General features: G+C 40.6%; 1 protein-coding gene across 1 annotated transcript in view; it reads right to left on the minus strand.

Moving 5' to 3' along the window:
* Window positions 1–1255: 1255 nt before the first annotated feature.
* zgc:165507 (uncharacterized protein LOC561188 homolog) overlaps window positions 1256–24791 on the minus strand; it is a 29908-nt gene continuing 6372 nt past the window's right edge. The window contains exons 2-5 of the mRNA XM_042078963.1: window positions 15053–15283; window positions 6509–6652; window positions 5141–5944; window positions 1256–4695 (exon numbers count right to left, since the gene is read on the minus strand). Coding sequence (XP_041934897.1) covers window positions 4424–4695; window positions 5141–5944; window positions 6509–6652; window positions 15053–15266 — 1434 coding nt within the window. The 5' untranslated portion in view covers window positions 15267–15283 and the 3' untranslated portion in view covers window positions 1256–4423. The remainder of the gene's footprint in view (window positions 4696–5140; window positions 5945–6508; window positions 6653–15052; window positions 15284–24791) is intronic.

Here is a 24791-nt window from a genome sequence, read left to right on the forward strand (position 1 = left end):
TACTCTGACAGCTGGTCTTTGGCAGGCTGCACTGGTCCACTACAGCCTCAATCACTTGCTTTATTTCATATTCACATTCTTGGGACTAGGTCCAATTGCATTCGTTTGATTTCAGTGGAGAGTGAAACATTGAACGCCAACTGCCAACAATAAGAGCTTTCAAATGAGTAGTGAACTTAAAACAAAGAAGCCGTGATTTAGTGGTGTTATACAGCATAATGGCTATAGTAGTGTTGCTGACAAAATCATATGCTCACTAATGTGCACATTTGCTGACCATAAGATTATTAATTTGGCCTGTCAGACCAGAAAGTAAAGTCTGCTTAACTTTCAATTGTGGACAAACTGTGTGTGGGAGTTAAAAAATGTCCAGTACAATGTAATGTTATCAACTGTGCAAACATACACATTGCACTAAATGAATGGTCCAAGTAGCAATTTGAAAGAAAACAGGTGATCAAAAGTGAACGGCATAGCTTGAAATACCATAGCATAGCTTGAAATGCAGCAGTTTAACCAAATGTTTGCAATGTTTTTAAAATATGAAGTACTGCTTGAGAGAAATGATAGAGCTTGATTTAGGTTTGCTTTGAGTGTACAAAAGTTAGTTGGAATAAGTATATTGGAGTACACAATTACATTATCATATTAAAGGACAAATATATATGCAAACAAAACTACATAAATTATATTATAGACCATACCCATACAGAGATTAGTGAGCATATGAGCCATTTAATTATTCCTGGGGTTAAAAAATGATTGACAACTAATTAAGTGACTTAAAAAACATCCATATTTTCACCATTTGACTTTTGAATGCAATGGGTCCTTACAAAAATACAAAACAGAACAAACAAAAAGAAAAGAAAATGTTTTTGTATTTCACAAAAGCTTATACAATTGTGGCACAAATTAAATCTTCACCACCAAAGACTGCATTCCTTTGCTCCAAACCATAGGGCAGTGCAAAAGTGGTATCGTTCTTAGTAATTGTTTCTAAAATATAATAAAACAAAAACCAAACCAAACCTGGTTTGCATTCCATAATCTTCTTATACTATCTAATAAAATAATCAAATAGGACTGCCACAGTGAATTATTTGACTACAAACAAAAACATATTATTATTATTATTATTATTATTATTGCTATATAATAATAATAATAACAACAACAACAATAATAATAATAATAATAATAATATTATCATTAATAATAATAATAATAATAATAATAATAATAATAATAATAATAATAACAACAAAATAAATGTTGTTCATTAGTTTTTTCCCCCTCTGTGTTGCTCTACTGCCTATAGGGGGCACTGTTACCTGCTGGGAAAAACTGACATTCAATTAAACAGCATCCGAATCACAGACAGCATGATCAAGTTTGAAATTCATAAAAATCAAAATAATAAAACACTGATTGACTGTAATCGCATTAATTAATCACATTAATACTACAGACCTGTGTAAGATGCTGGTGTGCACAACACAGCTGAGGTTTAGCTGGTGTAAAATGTTTAGTCAGTCTTTGCCTACTCAAGGTGTCCACAGTGTCTTCACAGTGGACTGCATTTATGGCCACACAACCAGTCAAAAGTTTGGAATCACCAGTCATAAATTTTGGTTTTTTTCATACACATTAATATACAAACTTATATTCAACAAATTCATGGTTGGGCATGACCAATGTTGCTAATATGATGAGAGTGCTCATAGGTTTCAAGTAATTTAAAGAAAGCAATATTAAAAGTCTGTCATATTTCAAGGAGACTCTTAAAGGACACATTAAAAGTCTACTTTGAAAAGCACCAAACCAAAAATTTCTCCCAACAGTATCTACCCAGAACACTATGTGATTTCAAGTGGTGATCATATCTAGAAGCAAGTACAGTACTTTGATTAAGACATATCATTTAGTGATTATGTAACCTATGAGTTCATTAATGCTATGGAAAATATTGTCACCTTGGCTTTATAATAGTTTCTGTTTTCTGATCTACAAAGCTGAAATAATAGATAACGCAAAAAGTGTATTATAACAGGAGATTCCAAACTATTGAATGAGAGTGCAAAAGGGTAATAACATGAAGTAATGGTTAATGGCTTGGATGGCATGGTTCAAATGGTCAGCATGGAATATTGCACAAAAATACATTTGGTTGCAAACCATTCTCAAGCTCTATTAGTTGCATACATTCCTGTCTGACACCCCTGTTCTTACGTCAATAATGCACACAACCCTAAAAACTGGACTATACCATTTCAGCTCATCTTCATTTTTGGTTCACAACAAAAGATGACATATTTTGTGAAGGTATTTGAAAATATTAAGTACATTATTGGGTGATGGCATTCACGTACAGCATAACAAATTAACCCTTATCAGAGACACAAACACACCAATCCCTTAATCATAATAACAAAAGGTCATTTTTGACACCATACGGTAATTGGTCAATCCCTTATTAAATAATTCATCATTTGTTAGGTATATGACATCAGCTATACTGTATACTGTTTATCATAGTGCATACATAACACAGGTTATCCTTTATTTACAATTAAGGCAATGCATCATTAGTGAAAGTTTAAATTCATGCATGACTCTCAAGAATGACCATTTACCATTGATCAGCCATCAACTCCAATGGAAGTGAGTGTATGTATGTTAATTATGAACACGACTACCACATATACCACGACGACATATTGCTCATAAAGCTTCTCAAATAGGTCTCTACAAGCAATCACTGATATATAAATGACTTAAAATTATTAGATGAGTGCCACTGAAGCATGTTATTTGGATGAACACGAATTTGGTCAGGAATGCATCTAAACTGTGTAAGGCTTACAGAAAGAATACTGTTGCATACTTTTGCAGCCGTTTCAGTGTTTTACATTCATTTTGGGAAGTCTGATTGAACTGCATGGGCCCTAAACTGGCGGATAAAGAGCAATGTCACTCACTGAGAAAGGTGTCTCATAAATGAACTAAAGCTGTCGAGTAGCGTGTGGGACCACTGAGCTGATCCACTGATGTTCCATATTGGGATCTTGCTCATAGTACTAAATTAGCAAATAGATGTTGCCTAATTACCAAATTAGCTGTAGTTACACTTAAGACTTTTGCACCTTGCCCGCCATTTTGAATTAGGGCCCCACGTGTCTTTTGTCTGAATCTACTGGCAGGCTACAACAGTGCAGCATACAAGAGGTGCAGCATGAGGGGTAGATTACGTTTAGTAGAGCATACACACACACACACACATATACACACACACGCACACACGCACGCACACACACACACACACACACACACACACACACACACACACACACACACTGGACACAGTGTGCAAAGAAAGGGCAGCATATTTACGATACACAAAAGCCACTGAGCATGTCTATCCTCTCCAGTCCACATTCTTCTTATTTTAGTTTTCCTGGTTTAGTTTGTCCTCCCACCTTTCCCCTGCGCTCAACTTATACCCTGTCCTGAACATGAAAAGTGATGCATAAGCCATTTCTTTTGCTGTTTTAAAATACAAAAACCTGTAGTGTAGTTAAAGAGGAACTTAGGACTTGCTTCGCTAGTTCTCAGTGAGATTAGTGGTGTAAACTAATTCAAGGAGCTATAGTACATATAGTCAGAAATGGCAGGACTCCATAATGGACCTAGTGTGGGTTTCCCAGTGTTTTAGGCTTTTTCAGAAAGACTTTGCTAAATATTTTTACGTTTCCATGTGTTTTTAAAGTTCCCCCAGAGAAACCGTCCTACATCCAGACACAAGCACAAACGTTTGTAGGCTCTAAAATGTTTGTTTCAGGTGGGCATTGAATGGGTGAATGGGCATTGCAAAGGTTCTGAGAAACTCACCCCTGGTCCAAATATGCACAGGATCTGGACAGAAACGGATCTTTTCCTGAGTCAATCAATATCTGGGAGTTGATCAGGTAATTAATCTGAGAATCGATCTGAGAATCGATCTGAGAATCGATGTCAGTCATTCTAGGAATCTGTATTTGCGAATCATTCTGGGAATCAGTCTAGGAATTGCTTCAGTTCACACAATTTGACCCTTCTATTCAAAACAAAAAAAGAACTTCCCTAGTTCCGCTTGTTAAAATAAGTTAAAATGTGTGAAAATGGTTCCCTGTCCCTAACAGAGCTAACAGCATAATTATATAACAGCATTACTGACACAGTCACACGTTTTCTTCCTTTGTTGCTTTGGCAGTTTTACATTGCGCCAGACCCACCCACAACACACTGTCCCCTAATCACAGTTCAGAGAGATAGAGCAAGAGAGAAAGAGGGGTTTGTGTGTGTGTGTGTGTGTGTGTGGCTGAAGGTGGTCTTCAAAAAAATCTCTTCATAAAAAAAAAAATATCAGAAATAACCAACCAGTCTAAATGTTGGTCTCGCGCTGCATGGCACCGTCAGGTTTGTCTGACAGCGGCTCCGAAGCAGTGGCATTCCCATCAGCCTCCTTGGCGTCGTGGTCGCGATCAGGGTCCTCTGTCTCAGCACGATTGTACATCTCCGCCTCCTTGCGCTCTTTTTCCAGCAGCCGGTAGTTGATGAAGTTGCCGATGAAGAGCCAGATGCTGGCAAAGATCACCACCACGCCACAGCAGAAGTACATGTACTTGTAGTTGCCGGTGACGTCCACCAGTTTGCCTGGAAGTCAATGCAAGATCATTCAGGTGCTTTGATGGTGAACAGGCACAATGAGAATACTGATGCAGACTTAAGCATTCATGTGGTTTAGCTAATGCAGCAACTGGTACGTTGAGATTCTGACAACACCGAAATCGTGTGAAGGCGTAAAATCGAAAAAGGCGTAAAATAATAAATAAAATAAAAGTATGCAATAAATGTATTCAAGTTTATACTTATGTACATGCAAGATATCAACATGTCGTGACCACTGAGTATTTGTATGTTTGTAGCTGTAGTAAACAATTTGTGTTAATACAGTTATATGACAAGAGCGTTTCTGTAGCTCTGTAGCTCCAGTACAGCAAGGTTCTGACAACAATAAAATCATGTAAAAGGTGTCCAGAAAAATAATTTATTTCAATGCAAGCATAGAATTCACTCTGCGTTATGTTGATCTGCTTACCAGCAAGAGGTGGTCCAATCAGCACTGGGCAGCACTCCACGATGGTGGTGAGCCCGACAGCACTGGAGAACCTCTGCGCCCCGACCAGGTCCATGAGCGTCTCGAACAGCACAGCACTGACCATCCCGAAGGCAAAGCCAAAGAAGATGGCGTACACCACCATGCCTGTGTAGGTCTCGGCAAACGGACACAGGATGTGGCACACGCCGTTGTAGAGCACAGCGAAGCTGAAGAAGTATTGGATGCGCGGGCGCACCCAGCGCGAGTTGGCTAGCAGGCCCATGGAGGGCCGCGCGAACATGTCTACGAAGGCCAGGATGGAGAGCAGGAAGGCGGCCGAGTACTGGTCCACACCCGTGTCCTTGGCGTACGGCGCCAGGAAGACGATGGGCGCAAAGAAGCCGACAAACATGATGACGTTGCCCGACAGGTAGATGAGGAAGCCGCGGTGCTTGAACAGCGACAGGTCCAGGTACTTGTTGACCGTCTGGAAGCAGCTCACCTTCTCGGTGCTGGTGACGGCGGGCACCGGCGCCTCCTCGTCTTTCTTCTTCTGTCCGGGTGGGGGCATCAGGGGCCTCATGAGTGCCCCGGCCACACAGCAGTTGAGCAGGAGCCCGCCGAGGATGAGGAAGCTGCCGCGCCAGCCGAAGGAGTTGATGAGGTACTGGTTGAGCGGTGCCAGCGTGCTGAGGAACACCGGGCTGCCCGCCATGGCCATGCCGTTAGCGATGGGCCGCTTCTTGTAGAAGTACTTGCCGATCATGGTCAGAGCAGGCTGCAGGTTGAAGGCTAGGCCGAGACCTGGAGAAACGGCACAATGACACATTGTGAAGGAGAGGGATGGACAAGTGTTTTGGATTGATTATGAATAACCACAGACCACACATTAAATTATGTGAAACTTGGATTTGCTAACAATTTAATATGAAACGTTTTAGGTTATTATAATAGATATGGGCATTGATATGAATGGACTTGATGTGTTCTTTGAGTTTTTAAAACCAATTCCATTGACAAGTCATTGGCTTGTCAAAACCCAAGTTCAAGTACATATCTATGCTGCACTACTAAACTACAAGTACTTACTGATTAGTAGAGGCTTAGTTTGTAATTTAACTTTTTCTACTTTAATCTTTATGAAATATATCTCTACGAAACACACACCTAAACCCTGTTGGAGGTGAACTGAAACCAAAGATGTCATTACCGCTCTTCAACATAACCTTCATTTCAGCATTCAATAAACTCCTCGGCTTTTCCTCAATCGGTACAAATGTTTGTCTATACGTCTCCTTAAAGGAAGTTAAGTCTAATCAAATTACTAGCTCAGCAGGATTATGACAGGCTTTCCCTCTCTAAACTTACCCCCCAGAACGCCGATACACAGATAAAGCTGGACGACGGTCTGACAGAAGGACGCCAGAATCATAGCGAAGGAAGACAGCATGCCTCCCATTATGATGATGGGTCGGCAGCCAAATTTGTTCACCAATATACTGCTTATGGGGCCTGTAGGAGGACAAGAGAGAGTGAAACACAGTTTTCAACAATAGTTTTATTCCAGTGTGGCGCTTGTGATAAGCAAGGAGAAAGTGTCTTTAGAGAAAGAGAGACAGACAGAGAGAGAGAGAGAGAGAGAGAGAGAGAGAGAGAGAGAGAGAGAGAGAGAGAGAGAGAGGTAAACACAGAGTGGACTCTTAATGTCTTAAGCTGATTAACCCTCAAAGATTCCCTAGATTTTTTTTTTAATACAAGAGCCCTTAAATTAGCTGTGAGGGCTAATTAGTCTGAAGTCAAAACCAACAACAAAGGCAACACACACAGAGAAGGAAGTAACATTTCAGTGGAGGAACTTGCAAGGACATAAAGAGCTGGATTTTTGTAAAAGTTAAATGTATGCCTTTGGGGATTGTACAATTCAAGAAAAAAAAAACAGTAGATGTGTTAATCAGTGACCTTGTGTATTTTGTAAATGGGTGAATGTATTTCTTCTAATTGGTGGGAGAAGACACACTAAAGAAGGTTCAGGCTGAAAAGAACACTTTCTCATGATAAACCCACAGGGCAGATTATTAAAATAGCATTATAACACATCACTGTACCTGAGAGTGTCGTTTCAGTCCCTGTGCAATCAGCTGTAATGCAACATCATGACCTGGAGCTGCAGAGCTTACTGACTTCACAGATTTGGGCCAACCCTCCTACATTTTCTTTCTAAAGTGACTTCTACCTGGTGTCCACACATCAAACAGCTGAGATTTAAATATTGATACCCAGGGCCTAGTAAATATCAAAGCCCTTTTTACCCCAGGTTGGTCAATGAAAACATAATATCAAATATAAATGTAATATAAATGCAACAATTAGCATTTGTGTGACATTCTAGTTTAACAAGTGGTAGTAGTTTTAGCGATTTCATTTCATCAGATAGATCCTTAAATGCAGGATCAGGAATCTGGCATCTGCACAGCTATCACTGCGCATGTCACCCAAGGGCGTAGGTTTGGTCTGAGCTTTGGTGGGGACACTACCCACTAACCCCCCCCCCTGAAAAAAAAGCTGATATATAAAATGATTAAAATGTGCTACTGTCCAACTTGATCTAACTACACTGTGTAGCCTACATAATCTGATTTTAATATGTAGGCTACAGATATGTAGGCTATATTTAACCTTTATTTTCTATTTGGTCTGTTATGAAATCATGCCCATTTAAGCACAGCTCAGTTTTAAGAAACTTAAATACATTCATGCTTAGCATTTTGTGAAAAGAAATCATTAAGGCTACATTGACAAACTCTTAACCGTGAGCAGCCTGTATATTCTCTGATTCTAATATTTACAGATATCTAGGCGATGTAAGCACAGCTCAGTTTTAAGAAATGCAGCCGAAAGACCATGTTGAATTTTGCTATAATTTATTTCAAAACCGGATTACTCTGGAACAGCTAACTATACACGGGAATGCATTACACCTTTGTGTTCGGTAAGGTCTGCTGTTTATTCTGATATATGGTTTATCATGTGTTGTGAAGAGTGTAGGCCTACGATATTCCACCGAGACGAATGGATGTGGAGATGGGCGCAGAGAATAATTATTAAATCTCTTGAAGTTATTTTTCTCGCGAACTGTTTATCACAGCAAACAGTGTCTAGCTAGCACCGTTTAAAAGCTGAGAAAAGGCTCTTTCATGTGACACGTGTGATGAGAGTAGCCTACTTCTCGAGGATTTCAACAGAGAAGAATGGGTGAATTTGGACGCACTTCATGGTTGTAGTGAAGTAAAGCTGAAGCACTGCATGCTGCGCAGGAGACTGCGGCTCACTGGTAGTTATTATAGGTAACTTCAAATCAGCGCGATTTACCCTTAGGCTACTGCACATTACAAGATCTGTACGAGATGATCCGCAGCACTGAAGTGAGAAATTATTTAACTCTTTGTGTAGCGCATGTGAGCGCTTTCCCCCTTCAACCTGAATATTGGTGGGGACATTTCAGTCGTAATTTAACATTGGTGTGGACACGTCCTTCGGTCCCCACGCAAATCTACGTCCCTGATGTCACCTTTACATCCCACCATCTGGATGACAGTGCAGTGGACACGTACATGCAGTACAATATGCCTGCTTGAGCCTCAACCACCCGATTGATTGAACACAGCATCCACCAAGCCCAGTCCGACCCTGGTGGTGATTTGTGATTGAGATTTTGCCACGTAATCTGGCTTTGGGGTTTTATAACCTAGTGATGAGCAGCTGCTGTGTGTGTGTGTGTGTGTGTGTGTGTGTGTGCGTGCGTGCGTGTGTGTGTGTGTGATGTCACTGGAGAACACAGGGATGATGACAGGCTGGCGATGAGCAACACAAAACAAAAACAAGAACACATACATTATAACAGCTGACTCAGAGACAGAGTGAGAGCCCCTGGTGTTATCTCCCTCTCTGGTAGATCCTTTGGGCAACAGCAATTACATTGAAAATAAAACCATAAAAATAAGAATTAAAAAAGTACTAGTATTAACAAGCTTCTAAGGATAATTTAAAACGCTGTTGTTCAAATCTCCTGACAGTGAACAGTGACACTTCTTGCCCCAGATCTAGCCCCTGATCAAGGCCATGTCTCTGCCTTAGATACACAATTCAAGTGTTCATTAAAAAAACAATACAATACCATTTGTATGACACTGATTGAGCATGCTCTAGCTAACATGCTCATCTTCAATTTTTGTGCCTTATTTACATACCGTCCTAACAGCCTTATCAACTAGTGTCCTAGCTGTGAATTAAAATGCCATCCCAAAGGTTGTAGGATCACCAGAGTCTTTCCAAGGATCTCTGTTTCAAAGGGCTTAGGAAAGTCACCCTCTGGTGTTTTGATACGTCAAATGAATCCAAATGGCTCTCTGCCCAAGGTCAGTAAGTATAACTTGTGTTGGTTCTAAATATAGCAGCCAACAGCAGGGCATGTGAGCCAGGCCTGGGTTCAGCACCTGAGCTGTGGTTGGTTGGGCATTACAAACAGTGACATGGCCGTAGCCATGACAACAGGTTACTGTGTCCAGGAAAACAATAGAAGAGTATTAATCCAACGGCGTGGTGAGACTTAACAGGGTTCCAGTTAACAGTTTCCTCTACGCAGGACAGATACCCTCAGATATAAATACAGACAATGCATCATACAAATTCATGGACTACATGCATGAGTGTGAACACACTCACACACACACACACACACACACACACACGCTTCATTAAAGCCTCTATGGTTGAATAATCGTACAACAAAGCAGCCATCTTCTTCATATTCCCTCCACCTACATTTTAAACGAGATGGGTCTCCTTTTCTCACTGATTCAGAATAAAAGAGTCTTCCAGAACTCCATAAGAGATTGCCATATTCAGCGCTGCCTGGGTCCCATAGTCAGGAAGAGATTCGGTGGGTTTGTTTATAGTTTCCTGAAGCAGAACCAGGCTGTCCAAAGCCTCAGTGCTACTGTCACGTCGTCTTTGAGCTGTGCAGAGTTAGAGAGACCAGTTGACTGTGGAGAGATCCACATCTGATCTGAACCAGACATCTTCTTGCATCAGATATAGAGATTATGACACTGATATTCCCTTCATATTCCCCTGAATGTGTGTCAAGATATTCAGTCCAACCAAATCCTACAACCACCTCACAACACATGCTAACCGAAGCTCTCGAGTTGAGCTCATTTATATTCAAATGTGATCTGGTAGGTTTGTCTGTACAAAAACATCAAACTTTATTTTCTCTATCACGCTGTGTGTGTAACTGTGTATGTGTGTCTGTGTGTCTGTGTGTGTGTGTGTGTGTGTGTGTGTGTGTTCGTGTGGAAAGAGTCCAATCAAAGGCTCGGTAAAGCACATAGCAAACATGAGAGCAGTTTAAAGTGTCCAGTTCCATTGTTGACATAATGATAAGGGCCCTCACGGTGAGTTTAAATTAGCCATACGTCACTTCAGACAACTCCTATCTAACTTGAATTACTCCTGCTCCTGATTAGCAACTCTTATTTCATACAACATTAACGGCATACTACTTAAATGTGCACATTTGGCATTGCCTCCCTCAGAAAACAAACAGTATAATTAGCACAATCACCACAAACAGTATAATTAGCACAATCACCACAGACTAATTTCCACTTGTGACATTACGCCTCCTTGGCATTATCTGGACTATTACAATGTTTTCAGTAATGATGTTAAATGACATTAAATCATATTTATTTTCACTTGTTGAATGGGCCTGACTCATCTCATTCAATCTGAATCCATTCTGCACATTAGCCTGGAAGCGACGCAGAGGAACCAGGTGGACACACGTTAATCCAATTAGGTCGTGGTTCAGACCCCACAGACAATGGGTGGCAATCCATTCAAAGGATACACACGACGTCATTAGACACACACACACATACACACACACACACACACACACACACACACACACACACACACACACACACACACACACACACACACACACTTCCTTCATGTCTAAACTCTTTGTCTGAGCTTCCCCAACTTCTGCAGTCAGTCTTCAACAGATGAAGCATCAGCTGTTTTGTTGTTTTTTCCCCTCGGTTATGACATTGAAGAGGGCGTGGAGGAGAGGATGCAATTATACTAAGAGACTGGGCGGTGGTCTGCTCTTTCCCCTCCCCCTCTCCATCCCTACTGATTCTCTCCCCTCTCTCTCTCTCCTTCCCTAATAAGAGAATGAAGGATGGCTGACACCAGCCTGACATCCTTAATCAGCTATGGCCTTTATGTGTAGTGGGAGAATGTGGACGGAGAGTGGAGGACTTAAGAGGGGTCAGTCCAGAGATGATGTACTAGAATTTCCATCTGGAGATAAATGTGCTCAAATAAGGGAGTCGAAATGGATTACAGCAAAGGTGGAATTCATTTCTGAAATTTCTAAACCAATCTCAGACACCTTAGGCGAGGCTCTATGGGAAATGTACAGTCTTTGGTCCATTGGCAGATGAAAATGTGGGTGCAGCCTGGTTGCCATTCAGTTTTGGATGCACTATTTGTGGAGCTGTCTCTAGTTTTAAGGTCATGTTGGTCTGCTCTTGGTCTGCTCCCTCCCCCTCCCCTTCTCTTACTTACTCTTACTTGTACATTACAGTAATGCTACATAGGTGCATGAATGAATGAATGAATGAATGAATGAATGTTCCTCTGAAACTGCAGTGTGCCTGATCAACACTCAGCACCTAGTAGCATTTAGACATAAAATAATGTCTGAGACTGAACTGCAACAAAGCATTTTCACTGTATTACATGCAACATAATTAACAGGTGGCACCAGGTGACCTGAGTTTTTTAAAGAGTTGCAACGGGGGAAAAAAACATCAACAAAAACTGTGGGAAAAAACGACTGCAATGAATAGTTGCCGCGTTGTTACTTAACATCAAAATAAGGGGTAATTTGGTAGTACACTCAACAAATGTGTGTTGTTGTAATAAATGCTGACAAAATACATGTCTACTTTATATGCCTAAATGTCAAATTACCAAAATAAAGGAGGGTTTAGAGACCGGTCTCCTTCCAAAAGTGCTTCTACAAAGGCAGTGAAAAGTGTGATGTGAATCAAGGTCGTTGCTACAAGACACATCTTGTTGATTATTCTGACCATCAGATGGTTGCTTGGCAACAGTATTGACCAATGGGCAGTATTTCTTTAAGGGCAAAGTAGTCTTTTCTTGGGTTTATAAATTGCACTTGGGACGTCATTGCTTATTTGGTAATTGCTTATTTTGCATACTGGAAACATTTTATGCTAATTATTTGGAAATTGCTTACTGGCAACAATGCTGAAAATGCATAATGGCTCTCATAGTCCTAATATCAGATTTTACCCTGAAATAATTGCATACATCATTGTGGGATTAATTTTCCAGGAAGTTGAAGTATGACATAGTTTAAACTGTCCAATTTACCCTTAAAAGGTTCTATCTGACATTTTGTCAAAATTTAGTTATTGAAATATTCTTATTCTCTGAAAACTTCATAAGGTGGGGTGATGTTTCTTGAAGTTGTATGCATTTTTGGACATTATATCTAAAGAGGCTTGTTCCACTTATCAGTATAACTGATAAACTAAAACTTTCTAGCTCAATATCTCAAAACTACCTAGAACATAGATACTGTATTTTCCGGACTATAAAATCGCATCAGTCAAAAAAATGCATCATGAAGAGGAAAACATATAGGTCGCACCCAGGCGCACTGGTGGCACAGGGGATACAACATGACACCCGCAATTTTGAAGCAATCGTCCCTCACACTTTTGATAAGGAAAAAAAGCCTAGGCCTACACGCTAAATAATAGCCTATACACTAAGCTAAATAAAACTTCTCATTAGCTATACTAACCATAGCCATCTAGACAGCACAATCTCACTTTCACTCTGCTAGTAACAGCTGGATATCTGAAATGTTTGATCAGTTTGTCTTAACAACCATCATAAACTAAACAGCTTCTAAACTCCTGCTCCTCCTTACATATATTGGCACGCCGGTGGCATGGGGGATGGGGATATGACACCAGCAGTTTTGAAGAGACGGCAATCGTCCCCCCTCACTTGATAAGGAAAAAAGCCTAGGCCTACCAGCTAAATAAAAGCCTATACACTAGGCTAAATAAAACATCTCATTTACAGTCATAGGCCTACTACTAACCATAGCCATCTAGACAGCACAATCTCACTTTCACTCTGCTAGTAACAGCTGGATATCTGAAATGTTTGATCAGTTTGTCTTAAGAACCATCATAAACTAAATGGCTACTTATATCCTGCTCCTCCCGACATTAACTATTATTTATGTTTAATAATAACCAACTCAACTAGCCCAAGCTACTGCGTATCAACTTGTTTTCACTAATATGAGTAGCTCTTACACCACATTTAAGTTCTAAAACATTTATTTCAGACATTTATTTCAGACATTTACAAGACACAATTGTTTTACTTGAGTTACCTTGGTGCATAAACCCCTCTATCTTGTGCCTGTCTTACTTGTGCTATCTTACTTGTGCCTGTCACAGCTAAGACGTGAGGAGTTCTTTGAAGCTTAGGGGTCAACATGGAAAATCAAAATGAATCCAGCAAAAAAAAAAAAAAAAAAAGAATCAGAGAGCAAACATTGTAAGTTGACATATATGTTATACATCCCAAGCCAATGTGCAATGCAATAGTCAAATTCCCCATATGTCAGAGAGCATGTTACATGCATGCATATGTCAGACAGCATGCCTATAGCCTATTTTTCAATAGGGAAATGATTTAGCCTAAATCAAAGACATAGTTTTGTATTTGCCTGAAGTGATGTAGCCTAGGTATAATGTTGTTTCAATATTTTAATATGTTTTTATATATACTAATTAATTAATTCAATGTATTTAGATATTGTTAAAATGTTGTCAATGCTATAATTGATTGTAAGGTTAAATGAAGTCGCAAATCATTATGATGGTTGACAGTGGGCCAGAAGTGGTGCTCCAATATCTGGATTGCACTATATGGGTTTTTGCTCACAATTTGGTCCCCCTCATTTAGGATAGCACCGGACTATTGCATTTATTTAGAAATGTATTTCACAAAATCCAAGACCAAGAACAGACAGACTCTCTAACTGGACACATAGAGGCCAAAAATATTGCGAATTCTACCAGGAATGTTAATGAAGATGAAGGAGTGTATGGCGGCAAAATGAGGCAAGCTGGGAGATAACGAAGGTGGACAAGGAGGGCCCGGTGGTAATTGTAAAGCAATTTACAAAAGATTCACTCACTAAACTAAAATGCTGATTTGGCACATGAAAATTTAGCTAAAAATGTGGAAAATGCAACGCAATCAAGCATTTTAGGCGATGTGGAGGCTCTTTTTTTAATTATTATTTGTTATAGAGGGACAGTGTTCACTAATTGACATTTTACAAAGAAAATGTAAATGCAACCAATTACAGCTAAAAGGCTAGTTTCCATCGGTAGTCCCCCTGCCGCATTGTACCGAATTGTCACAAATGTGTGTGTGGGGGGGTGTATTCTGGTGCATTTTGGGGATGGCCAATACTTTAATTCAATCACATTCATAGCCTACATCCTGATTTGTTGATATTGAGGCAATGATTCCATGCAAAGGCTTGGGCCCAAGGGCCCCCTGATCCCTTGGGCCCCTGGGCCTGGGCCCGGTAGGCCCGTGCAGTAATCCATCCCTGGGACAAAATACATCTATTCACATGTATTTTAATATTCTAAGTTGCCATGGCAAGAATACTCATTCAAAGGCTGCTTTTGAAAATATCTTGAAAAGGCCTCGGGGTAAAGTGTCTTAAACAAATCAAATGTAACAGAATCATCCCTATCTCCTTACCTCCAGCGTACATGACAGCCAGCATGATGGAGGAGATCCACGCCACCTGGCTGTAGGAGGCGTCGAAGATGGTCTGGATGTCCTTGAAGAAGACGGTGGTGGCCTTGGGGAAGGCGTAGGAGAAGCCGATGGAGATGAAGGATCCGGCCACGACGGCCCAGCCCCAGCCTCCGTCAGGCGGGGGCACCGCTGGGGGTCCTACAGGGGGTGGCATCTTTGGCCCTGCTCACTCTGAGAGACAGAGAGAGAGAGAGAGAGAGAGAGAGAGAGAAGAGAAAGAAAGAAAAAACAATGAAAATCAATCCAAATGAATGTCACATGTCACTTATCGCAAAAGAAACCTACTGAAGAGACTACAGGGATTAGTAGATGTAGACCTTCATGACGTTACTTAGCAAATGTATTGATATAAACAATGTGGGAGTGGGTGTGGGACACTAGACATTACTGTTGAACAGGGAGCAGGGAAATCCCCTACCTATAGCTCAAGGAACTAAACACCTCTCATGTGTATCTGAATTTAAATTACCTCTTTTATCCACAGCAAACATTTTGCATAGAGTAAACATTACATTCAATGTGTCTTTGGCCCTATTAAGGCCACCAATGGGCTACAGGTCTAACAGTCACACAATTACATGGGCTGCCATGCTATTCATATCAACTCTGAGTGAGACACTCTCTGCTATATCCTCTGTTTGGGATTTTTCTATCGGAGTCAGTATCTATGCAATGACATACTATGGAGGGCATCAATCTGCCTTGCAACATAATTACATTTGAGTAATTGCCATGAAGTCAGACCAGTAATTCTGTGGTCATGTGCCTGTGGAAGATGGAAGATAGCGATATATCAAAAAGGATTTACAATAGGAGGCTCTGCGATTATCCAAACAGGTGCCTCATGCTCCCATGTACAATTGCAGTGCTATCTGATCTATTTCCATTACTTTTTCAAAAAGACAATTTGTGGATTTTTTTTCCCCAGTATATTTTTTGGGCTTTTATGCCTTTAATGCGACAGGATAGTGGAGAATCACGGGAAGTGAGAGAGAGAGGGAGAGAGAGTCGGGGTGGGATCCGGAAAGGACCACGGGGCGGGAATCAAACACCGGCGTACGGTGCAGGTGCCCCAGCCAGTTGCGCCACGGCTGGGGCCCAATTTGTGGATTTTGAGTGGTCTCTGCCAACTCAGTCAAGTCTGAGAGATTGTAGTATTATTATGGACCCTTTCAAGAGAGTTCCATTATCAGCATCATAGTTGGCCCCACAAGACTTCCTTTTGAACATTCCATATGTTATCTTAATGCAGAGGAAGTAGATTGGGGCCCAAACAGAACGTTCAAGCATTGTTTTTGTTTTTATTGTTGAAAGGGTCTATACTGAAAACCATTCTGCTGTATTTCCCACCATCTTTACAAAAGGTGGGGACTGAGCTCAATGAGCCAAGCCAGAATCAGTCACAGCCAGGACCTTTACTTTGCAAAGCAGTCACATACGGCACATACTGTAGGTTATTTGTGTTTTCTCTAGTAGAGGTCATTGTAAGCGACTGCTGTAAGAGCATGGCCCATATATAGCATGCTTGCTTTCAGAAGTACTGTATATCTGGCATGTCCAACAAGTAAATCTCAGACTGAGAGGTATATCTGACAGCGTTGACCAAATCACTGATTGAGAACGAAGTGTATCTTACTCTGTTGGCCAGATCCCAGATTTAGGTGTGTACGTGTGTGTGTGTGTGTGTGTGTGTGTGTGTGTGTGTGTGTGTGTGTGGTGTGTGTGTGTGTGTGTGTGTGTGCCAAGATTGGCCAGATCTCAAGCCAACTCTACGAGAGTTCACCTTGAGCCCTAGCAGTCTCAGGAGAGTGGAAATTAGGGCGGGGCTCTGCACTGATGGTTGACTCAGAAGCTGTGTTTACAAACCAAACAGAGATGATTATCACATGTACTGTATAGTGCGTGTGTGTGTGTGTTTGTGTGTGTGAGAGAGAGAGGGAAGGGGGCTTTTATCTCCATTGTCTGATGTCCACACAACATATACACTTACATTTTAACACACCCTCTTACAAGCACACACACACAGGCACACACACAGATACAAACACATGTTTATGCCTGTATTTAGGGATGGGCCAATAGATTTCTTTCATCGTGTTGATTAGGTGATACATGGAGCAACTTTCTGAGGAATGTTGTGGGCAACCAAATAACCGGTTCCATGTGTTCTGATCGGATGATCATGTTAATTTACCTACTAACAGTCAAAGTTGTTCATTCATTGTTTTGCACTTTTATGATGCCATCACATCACCAAAAGTATTGGTTTTACCAAAAATATTTGGCAGTTAAACTACAAAAATACACACCTTTCTTCAACCCAATAAAGTACAAATTAGGCCTACAAAATACTATTTTGCATGTATAATGAATACTGCCTATCCCTGCCCTTATTCCCACCTACATGATGTGTTTACACACACACACATAAAGTGCATTACAACATGTATTGGCATGAGTAGCAGTGGTTAGAGTCACTGCTAAGTGGCTAACCCAGCTTCAAGTCTCGAACATGGTCACTATGGGTTTCTGTGAGTCACTTTGAATAATAAAAAAATACCTTACCTTTACCTTTTGAGCTGTACCAATATGCTTAGCTGGTCCAAAGCCTTTCTACTTGCCTTTCTTGCATTTTATGTAGTGGTACATTATATGGATGACTACTCTAGCCTTTATGCTGAGAGCATATGTTTGTGCAGAGAAATATGTGGTTTTTATGTGAATAATTTTCAGACGGCAACGGCAAATGTCATTTTACTAAGAAAACTACAATAACTTGATGTACTTTTGTCGTATGTCGTTTTGTGCTTTATGTATACTGTATGCCAAGCCAGTAAACTGCTTAAACTTGATTATTTCTCTGGTTTGAGACAGGTTTTTGTGTGCTGCAGATTTCTGTGCACTCTGCTGCATGTTACTTGGCTGTGAATATCATTTGCAGAGCCACACGACAAACCATGACACTGCACATTTAGGAACAAGGATAATGTTTCTTCTCCGGCAGAGCAGTCACGTTTCTCTCTCTTTCTCACTCTGTGTGTGTGTGTGTGTGTGTGTGTGTGTGTGTGTGTGTGTGTGTGTGTGTGTGTGTGTGTGTGTGTGTGTGTTCACCCACGTAACCTCACTCTGCTCTCTGTATCAGACTTCACCTCTACTGTCAGCCTGGAGAAACCTGGTCACTTTCTCCATGTTTCACCATGTGAGTAATACAGGCATGAATTCACAGACACACAGACACACAAATGCACACACACACACACACACACACACACACACACACACACACGCGCACACACACACACACACACACACACACACACACACACACATAAATACACACACACAAACTCTCTCTCTCTCTCTCTCTCTCTCTCACACACACACACACACATACAAATACACACACACAAACTCTCTCTCTCTCTCACACACACACACACACAAATGCAGACTCACTCAGACCAAACCACGTCAGCAGTTACAACTGAAGGTCAGCAGCCGAGGCACTGTTGGCGGTAACATCCACCACCAATATAATCACATCACCTAACTGAGCTAAATATGGCTGTGCTAATTGTTCAGGTGCATTAGTAGAGACTCTGGCACTGGCTCTCAGTCTGAAACACTCCTCTGGTTCTGCCTCTGGTGTAGGTTTTTGAACGTTCTAAGTTCCGCAACAATTGAAGGTTCTAAAATTCTATGTTGAATTCAATGAACCCAGATATTCTTTAGAACGTTCATTTCTCAACATTCCTGTCACACCAGTGTGACGGTACTCCTTTAAGGGTTAACCAACTGACATCAGCAAAAATCCAGCACTGTGTATCATCTGTCATTTATGCTACTAGGTGCACTAGGTGGCTGTCTGCCTGAATGTCTGTCTAAGATCACACTCATTTGCACATTATTTTAACCCACTTTCTACATGATGCTAATGAAAATGTAGTGGAGTAAAAGAATACATTTAATTAAAAAAATGTTGTGAAGTAGAAGTATTAAGTATATTTCTACTTAGTTACTTTAGATATCTATTAGCTTTACACAGAAACCTCATAATGACTTTTTAAAAACAGAATAGTGCTAAAAATGCAATCCCCTTTTTGTACTGGTAACATATTAATCTCTCAGTGGGTATTTATGAATGATAGGTATTTATGAAGCAGACATATGGTGATATGCAGTAATCTGATTAGACCCTGACAGTTCCATAGCGTCACACACCAAATGTGTCAACATTGCACACTGGGGTGTAAGGAACTATAAGCTGCTTATACCTAGTGCTATGGATATGAAGTCTGGCATGGCTTCCAAAGTTAGTGACAAACATATGTCAACAGATTCAGCTAATATTGACCACATGAGTGAGTAAAATATTCTTGCCTTTGGCACTTTCCTCTGGCTAGCAAGTGGTTGAACTGTGGATGAAAAAGATTGGTGCAAAGACTGGTAGTTACTAAAAAAATCATTGGCATCTCTGGTTTTATGTCATTTTCACTCAGCAGCTCTGTTACTTTACGAATACTGTGAGTGAGCCATGGATGGCAGGGTTTAAAACAAGAGGGTCTTATGGAAACAGGGCATGCGCTGTCCATACAAGATGCTAGTGTTGTATAAAGCATATCATTAACCTCTATAGTGACAAGAATGAACTTCGTGTAGGCGAAGCAGTTGCCACCGAGGTGGCAAAATGATTGCTTAAATGGCTTCTGAGAAACCTCAAAACAAAACTGTAGGAGGGAAAATAGCTGAACTTTCCTGGAGATGGACAGAGAACTTCTTAAAGTGATGATCAGATACATGTATTGGATTAACCATAAGATTTCCTGTTGCACAGTTACAGTACATAGCAGAATTACATCAAGCCTTAGGCCTACCAGCTTTGTCAACAGGATGGCTATGTGTGAGATTAAATGACGAAGTCAACTGAATGAAAGTTGTCCGTATGAATATTGAAATCAGTAAAAATTAATAATAGACATTATCCATCTGAAATACTGACAGTTAAATGTCAAATTCATGCAAAAGTTGCCAGTGGACGATAACTAACCACCAAGTAAAAAGTCTCACTTATCATGATAGCATGATATTCAAATGAGTCATAGCTGTGTGCAGGCAGTAACTGTGCAAATGTCCAGTCGTTATAGTCAAGAAAGCATGTCTAATGACGGGTATGGGAAAACGCATAATTAGTTGACGGTGTTGCAGGTGTGGCAGTGTTCTTTGATCTAATCCACATTTCAGTAAGAGCAAGTAACTGAAGTAATAACTGTTAGGCCAGAGTAGGAATGAAGTCTGACTTAATAACTACAGACTGACAATTCAATAACCACAGAGAGAACGTTATATATCCCACCATTTAGTATAACACACATTCAGACACAGAAAGTACCAGTTCAGAAAGGCTACTATGCTGCTAAACCATTAGGCCTACTGAATGGACAGGGGTGGAAAGATTTTTTTTCCTTTTTCCTTTTTTTCCCCCAAAGTGATGATTCTATTCCCACTCTATCACATACACTGCAATTTAGGTAGACCTGTTGCCATGACAAAGACACCCTCTATTTATGGTCTTACTGGTTGCCCACACACTAAAGATGATTGATAGCCCTCACTAGAGGGGTGTGTCAACAACAGGCCAATCATAGAGCAGAGTATTTGTCTGCCCTTGGCTATAGTTGCTGTGTTAAGTAGCCTCTGCAACACACTGCATGACACTCAGGTGACTTGGAAAGTCATATGATGCTGATACCTGTAAACCAGGTAACAACAGAATACACACATACACAAATACACACACTCACCTGTGCAACTATGTGTACGCGTGTGTCTTTATTGTTTGTGTGCACTTTCTCAGGCTCCTTTTCTCTCTTGTGAGGTTTGTTGCTAATCTTCCCTCAAGGTCACAGGAAGGACTGCTTGGAAGTGTGCCTGGAGCTAGCCTGGGAGCAGCTAATCATGAATTTTTAATTAGTCCTGCATTTACACCTTTGCTGTCTTTGTATCTCCAAAAACAGAACTAAATAAATGTATAATCAAATAATTATTCCTATGTTGGACTCTTTTTTTCATTGCATGGGTAATTATTTGCTATAATATTCCCCTCCAAAAAAAATGTCTATGTAAATTCACTGTGGTTCCTTAATCAAACAAGCTCTCACACCCACACAAGTACCTCTTTGTGATGAGAGGTGCAGGACATTGATCCAACCTGAACTGCATGCCTCCGGCAGTTACAATCAGGTTTTTTTTTTTAATTGAAGTGAGAGGGCCACCTGTGGGCTAATGGCTAAGACGTCTATTGACTTTAAAGTAGAACCACCTTGGGCAAGCCATATCTCAGTGACTGAAAGTTTCATTTTAGCTTTGAGCGTCACATTACAAAAGAAAAAGTGCACTCATATTATCATCATTTATTAAGCATGCAGTTTGGATACAGTATGTGTACACAAACAAAATACACTACCTGTAGTTGCCAAATGTGTGATGATGATATAGTTTTTCATAAACAATGAGCTTTTCATCTCAAAGAAACATTTTGGTAAGGTTTAGCTTGGCTCTCCGGTGTCCATAATGGCATAACACTGTGTCCAGCCAAGGTCTACACAAGTCAGGTCTCGCCAGCCTTGAGGTCATGTAATTTGATAAATGCCGGTAGCATTTAGTTGTCTGACTGGACCTCACTCCAAACAGTCACCACCATTTATCCTAATTGCAGGATACCAACATCACTCCTTGGTTAATGCCCAATCCCTCTGTAGTAGCATGTAATTCTTTGTGTCTCTACCTAGCATGGGTGGCCCAATGCATCAGAAAACTTCTACCAGGTTAAACACTATTAGACTATGTAAAGATTTACGTTAGACTCCAGCCTTATAGAGCATCCAATGTAACTATAATTTGTTTTCACATTACATTACACACACAGAACAAGGTGCTTCTAACACCAGTGTAACCTGATGGATGGATGATCAGCTAAATGTAATGGTCTGGAGACTTAAAATACAAAACTTCTGCTAGCTTCTGCTAACACAGTATTTGCAGGTGCCTGGGGTCAACCTAATGTGAGTAACTTAAGAAGCAAGAGAAGGTGGCTACCATGGTGACACAGCCGACAGCCACAGCACACCAGAGCAAACCAGCCAGAACTGGAGCTGAATTCACTGAATCCATCTGAGGCTCATACATACACAGCCAGTAATTAAGCAATAAGCCCAAGAGGCCATAGATTACAGTGATTTAAGAACAGCTAAGAGGCGTTGTTAGACGTACAGTGGAGTAATAGAATGAATGGTTGTGCTGGGTTTTACAACAGCATCGATAAGGACCGGAACTATCTGATTTAAAATGATGCTTTAACAATTAGAATGGGGAAAACAATGGGGAAGTCTGCTATTACTATTACTAACCAAATCCAGTTAAGAATTGCATCTGACACTTAAATAGATGAAAAGAAACTTAGAAGTACCAGATATGTGAACACTTTTACATTTCCCACTGCTCAACAAAACTATGCAAAGTTGCCATTTGAATTTGAGTCGGCTCATCCCAGGAAGTTTTATGTCCCTCTGGAAAAGCCTGAAATATACGACCTGCTTCTGGATGTCCCAGAACAGAGAATGGGAGATCAAGCTATTTTAGCTATCAAAAGATTAATTTATCCCCAGTGTTGCATTCTTTAAAAACGAGCATTGCACTATGTGTCCTTATCAAAGACAACAACAAAATACACCTACAGTATACACAAAGTCCTTTTACAATTACCATAAACACCACAATAGCTCTCATCTTCAAATCTCTAGTGATGACTAGCATATCAGTCGATCACATCACATTCACCTAACGTGATCATGGTCCCCTTGTTGGCATATGTGAGAGTCTGAGAGTAAACAGCGGTGCACCTGCGGTGGTCTGTGCTCTGTGCTCAGGCAGATTCTATGTCACAGTGCCCAGTGGACCAAAGCCTTGACTAAAGTAACAGGGTGGACCTTAGGTAAGACTCTGGGAAAGCGTGAAGGAGAAAGGGAAGGTCACCACACGGCCAGGGTGAGTGAATAAGCGAGTAAGCGAAAGAAAGAAAGAAAGAAAGAAAGAAAGAAAGAAAAAGAAAGGAAGGAAGGAAGGAAGAAAAGAAGGAAAAACAGTTCCCCGTCCATTCAGGAAACAGATATGCACCCTTTCAAGAGAGTTCCATTATCAGCATCATAGTTGGCCCCACAAGACTTCCTTTTTAACATTCCATATGTTATCTTAATGCAGAGCAAAGATTCTAGAACAGAGCTCTGTTCTAGAATCTTTGATGCAGAGGAAGTAGATTGGGGCCCAAATAGAATGTTCAAGCATTGTTTTTGTTTTTATTGTTGAAAGGGTCTATAGCATGCCCTACTCTACATTGCATTGCTAAGACTACCTTTACTTGATCAGCCCTTGAATACTTTTCAGTATTTTGAAAGTACAGTACTTTTATAAAAAAATGTCATTCTATTTATTTTAACGTGCCGTTTTTTTTTGTCTTCTCTGTACAGAAACACTCTCTCTTCTCCTGCCCTTTATTTATGTGTACCGCACTAAAACCTTGCTTTGAATCAATTTGGTTTGTCAGTACAACTTATTCAAAGCCACTGTGCACCAGAAAGTCCCAACCACCAAGGAGGATTCCGAGGAGTTTTCCCCTCCACTTTCTCACTGAGCGAGGCCTGCTGTGGTTTACCTACACATGTGGCAGTTGGCCGTGTAAACAGTAGCAGTCGTTGTGCAAAAAAGTAACTGAGAAAAATGGTAATTTAACACATGCTGAGAGGTTTGCACCAATCATAGTCGTGACGTGGACATGATGATCCCAGAGGCTCTACATTTCTGTGGTGAATGTCTGTGAAGTCTGGTGAAGTTTTCTCTTACATTTCTATTCTTAATTCATTATACTGGATAACTAAGTTGAATTAAATTTAGGAGTCAATGACATAGATTGCCCATAATCATACTGTTAGATTTACTTTTGTCAAAGCACTACAAAATACCAATAGGATTATGGAAGAGCATCCTGTTTTGTTTTTGTTGCTGATTTTCCTTACCTGAGGCCTTACATTGGTCACATGCTGAAGGAATGCGTAGAGGTCAGTGGTGAGATGTCAAACTGTGATTTAAGGACCTTGGGAAAGTGGAAAACACCCAACACAGCTCCCCACCCTCTCCCATGCCAGGCTAATATAGCCTTGAGCCCTGCCTGCTCCAATTCTTCAAGTTTCAAACCAAGCTTCAGTTGGTTAATCAAAAGCAAAGGTGTTTTGCAGGAGATACTGAAAGTATCTGGATAGCTCATAAAGTACACTAACTTTAATTTGGACACTGTTCTCTGCATGCTCCAATTTGTATAACAAGTTCAGAAAATGCAGTGCAATCAAAATTGATGCAGTGCAGAAAATCAATCAAGTAAAAGTGAAGGTTTTTAGGTTGTGAACAGTGTTTGAATTATACCGTGAGCTTCGTGGGGTACCGCTATTTCCACTGGTGACGTCACTCTCCATTTTATATAGGCTTACACACATGATTTCACACTTGTGGTTCACAGTCAAATTTCCTTCGAGATATAGGTCATATGACCGTGTTTGGCTGGCTGGCCGACAAGTTAAAAGAAACTAATCATACTAGCAAGCACAATTTACCTCACACGTTATGGGAAGGG

This window comes from Alosa sapidissima, chromosome 22, assembly GCF_018492685.1.
Source record: "Alosa sapidissima isolate fAloSap1 chromosome 22, fAloSap1.pri, whole genome shotgun sequence".
Classification (NCBI taxonomy): Eukaryota; Metazoa; Chordata; class Actinopteri; order Clupeiformes; family Clupeidae; genus Alosa; species Alosa sapidissima.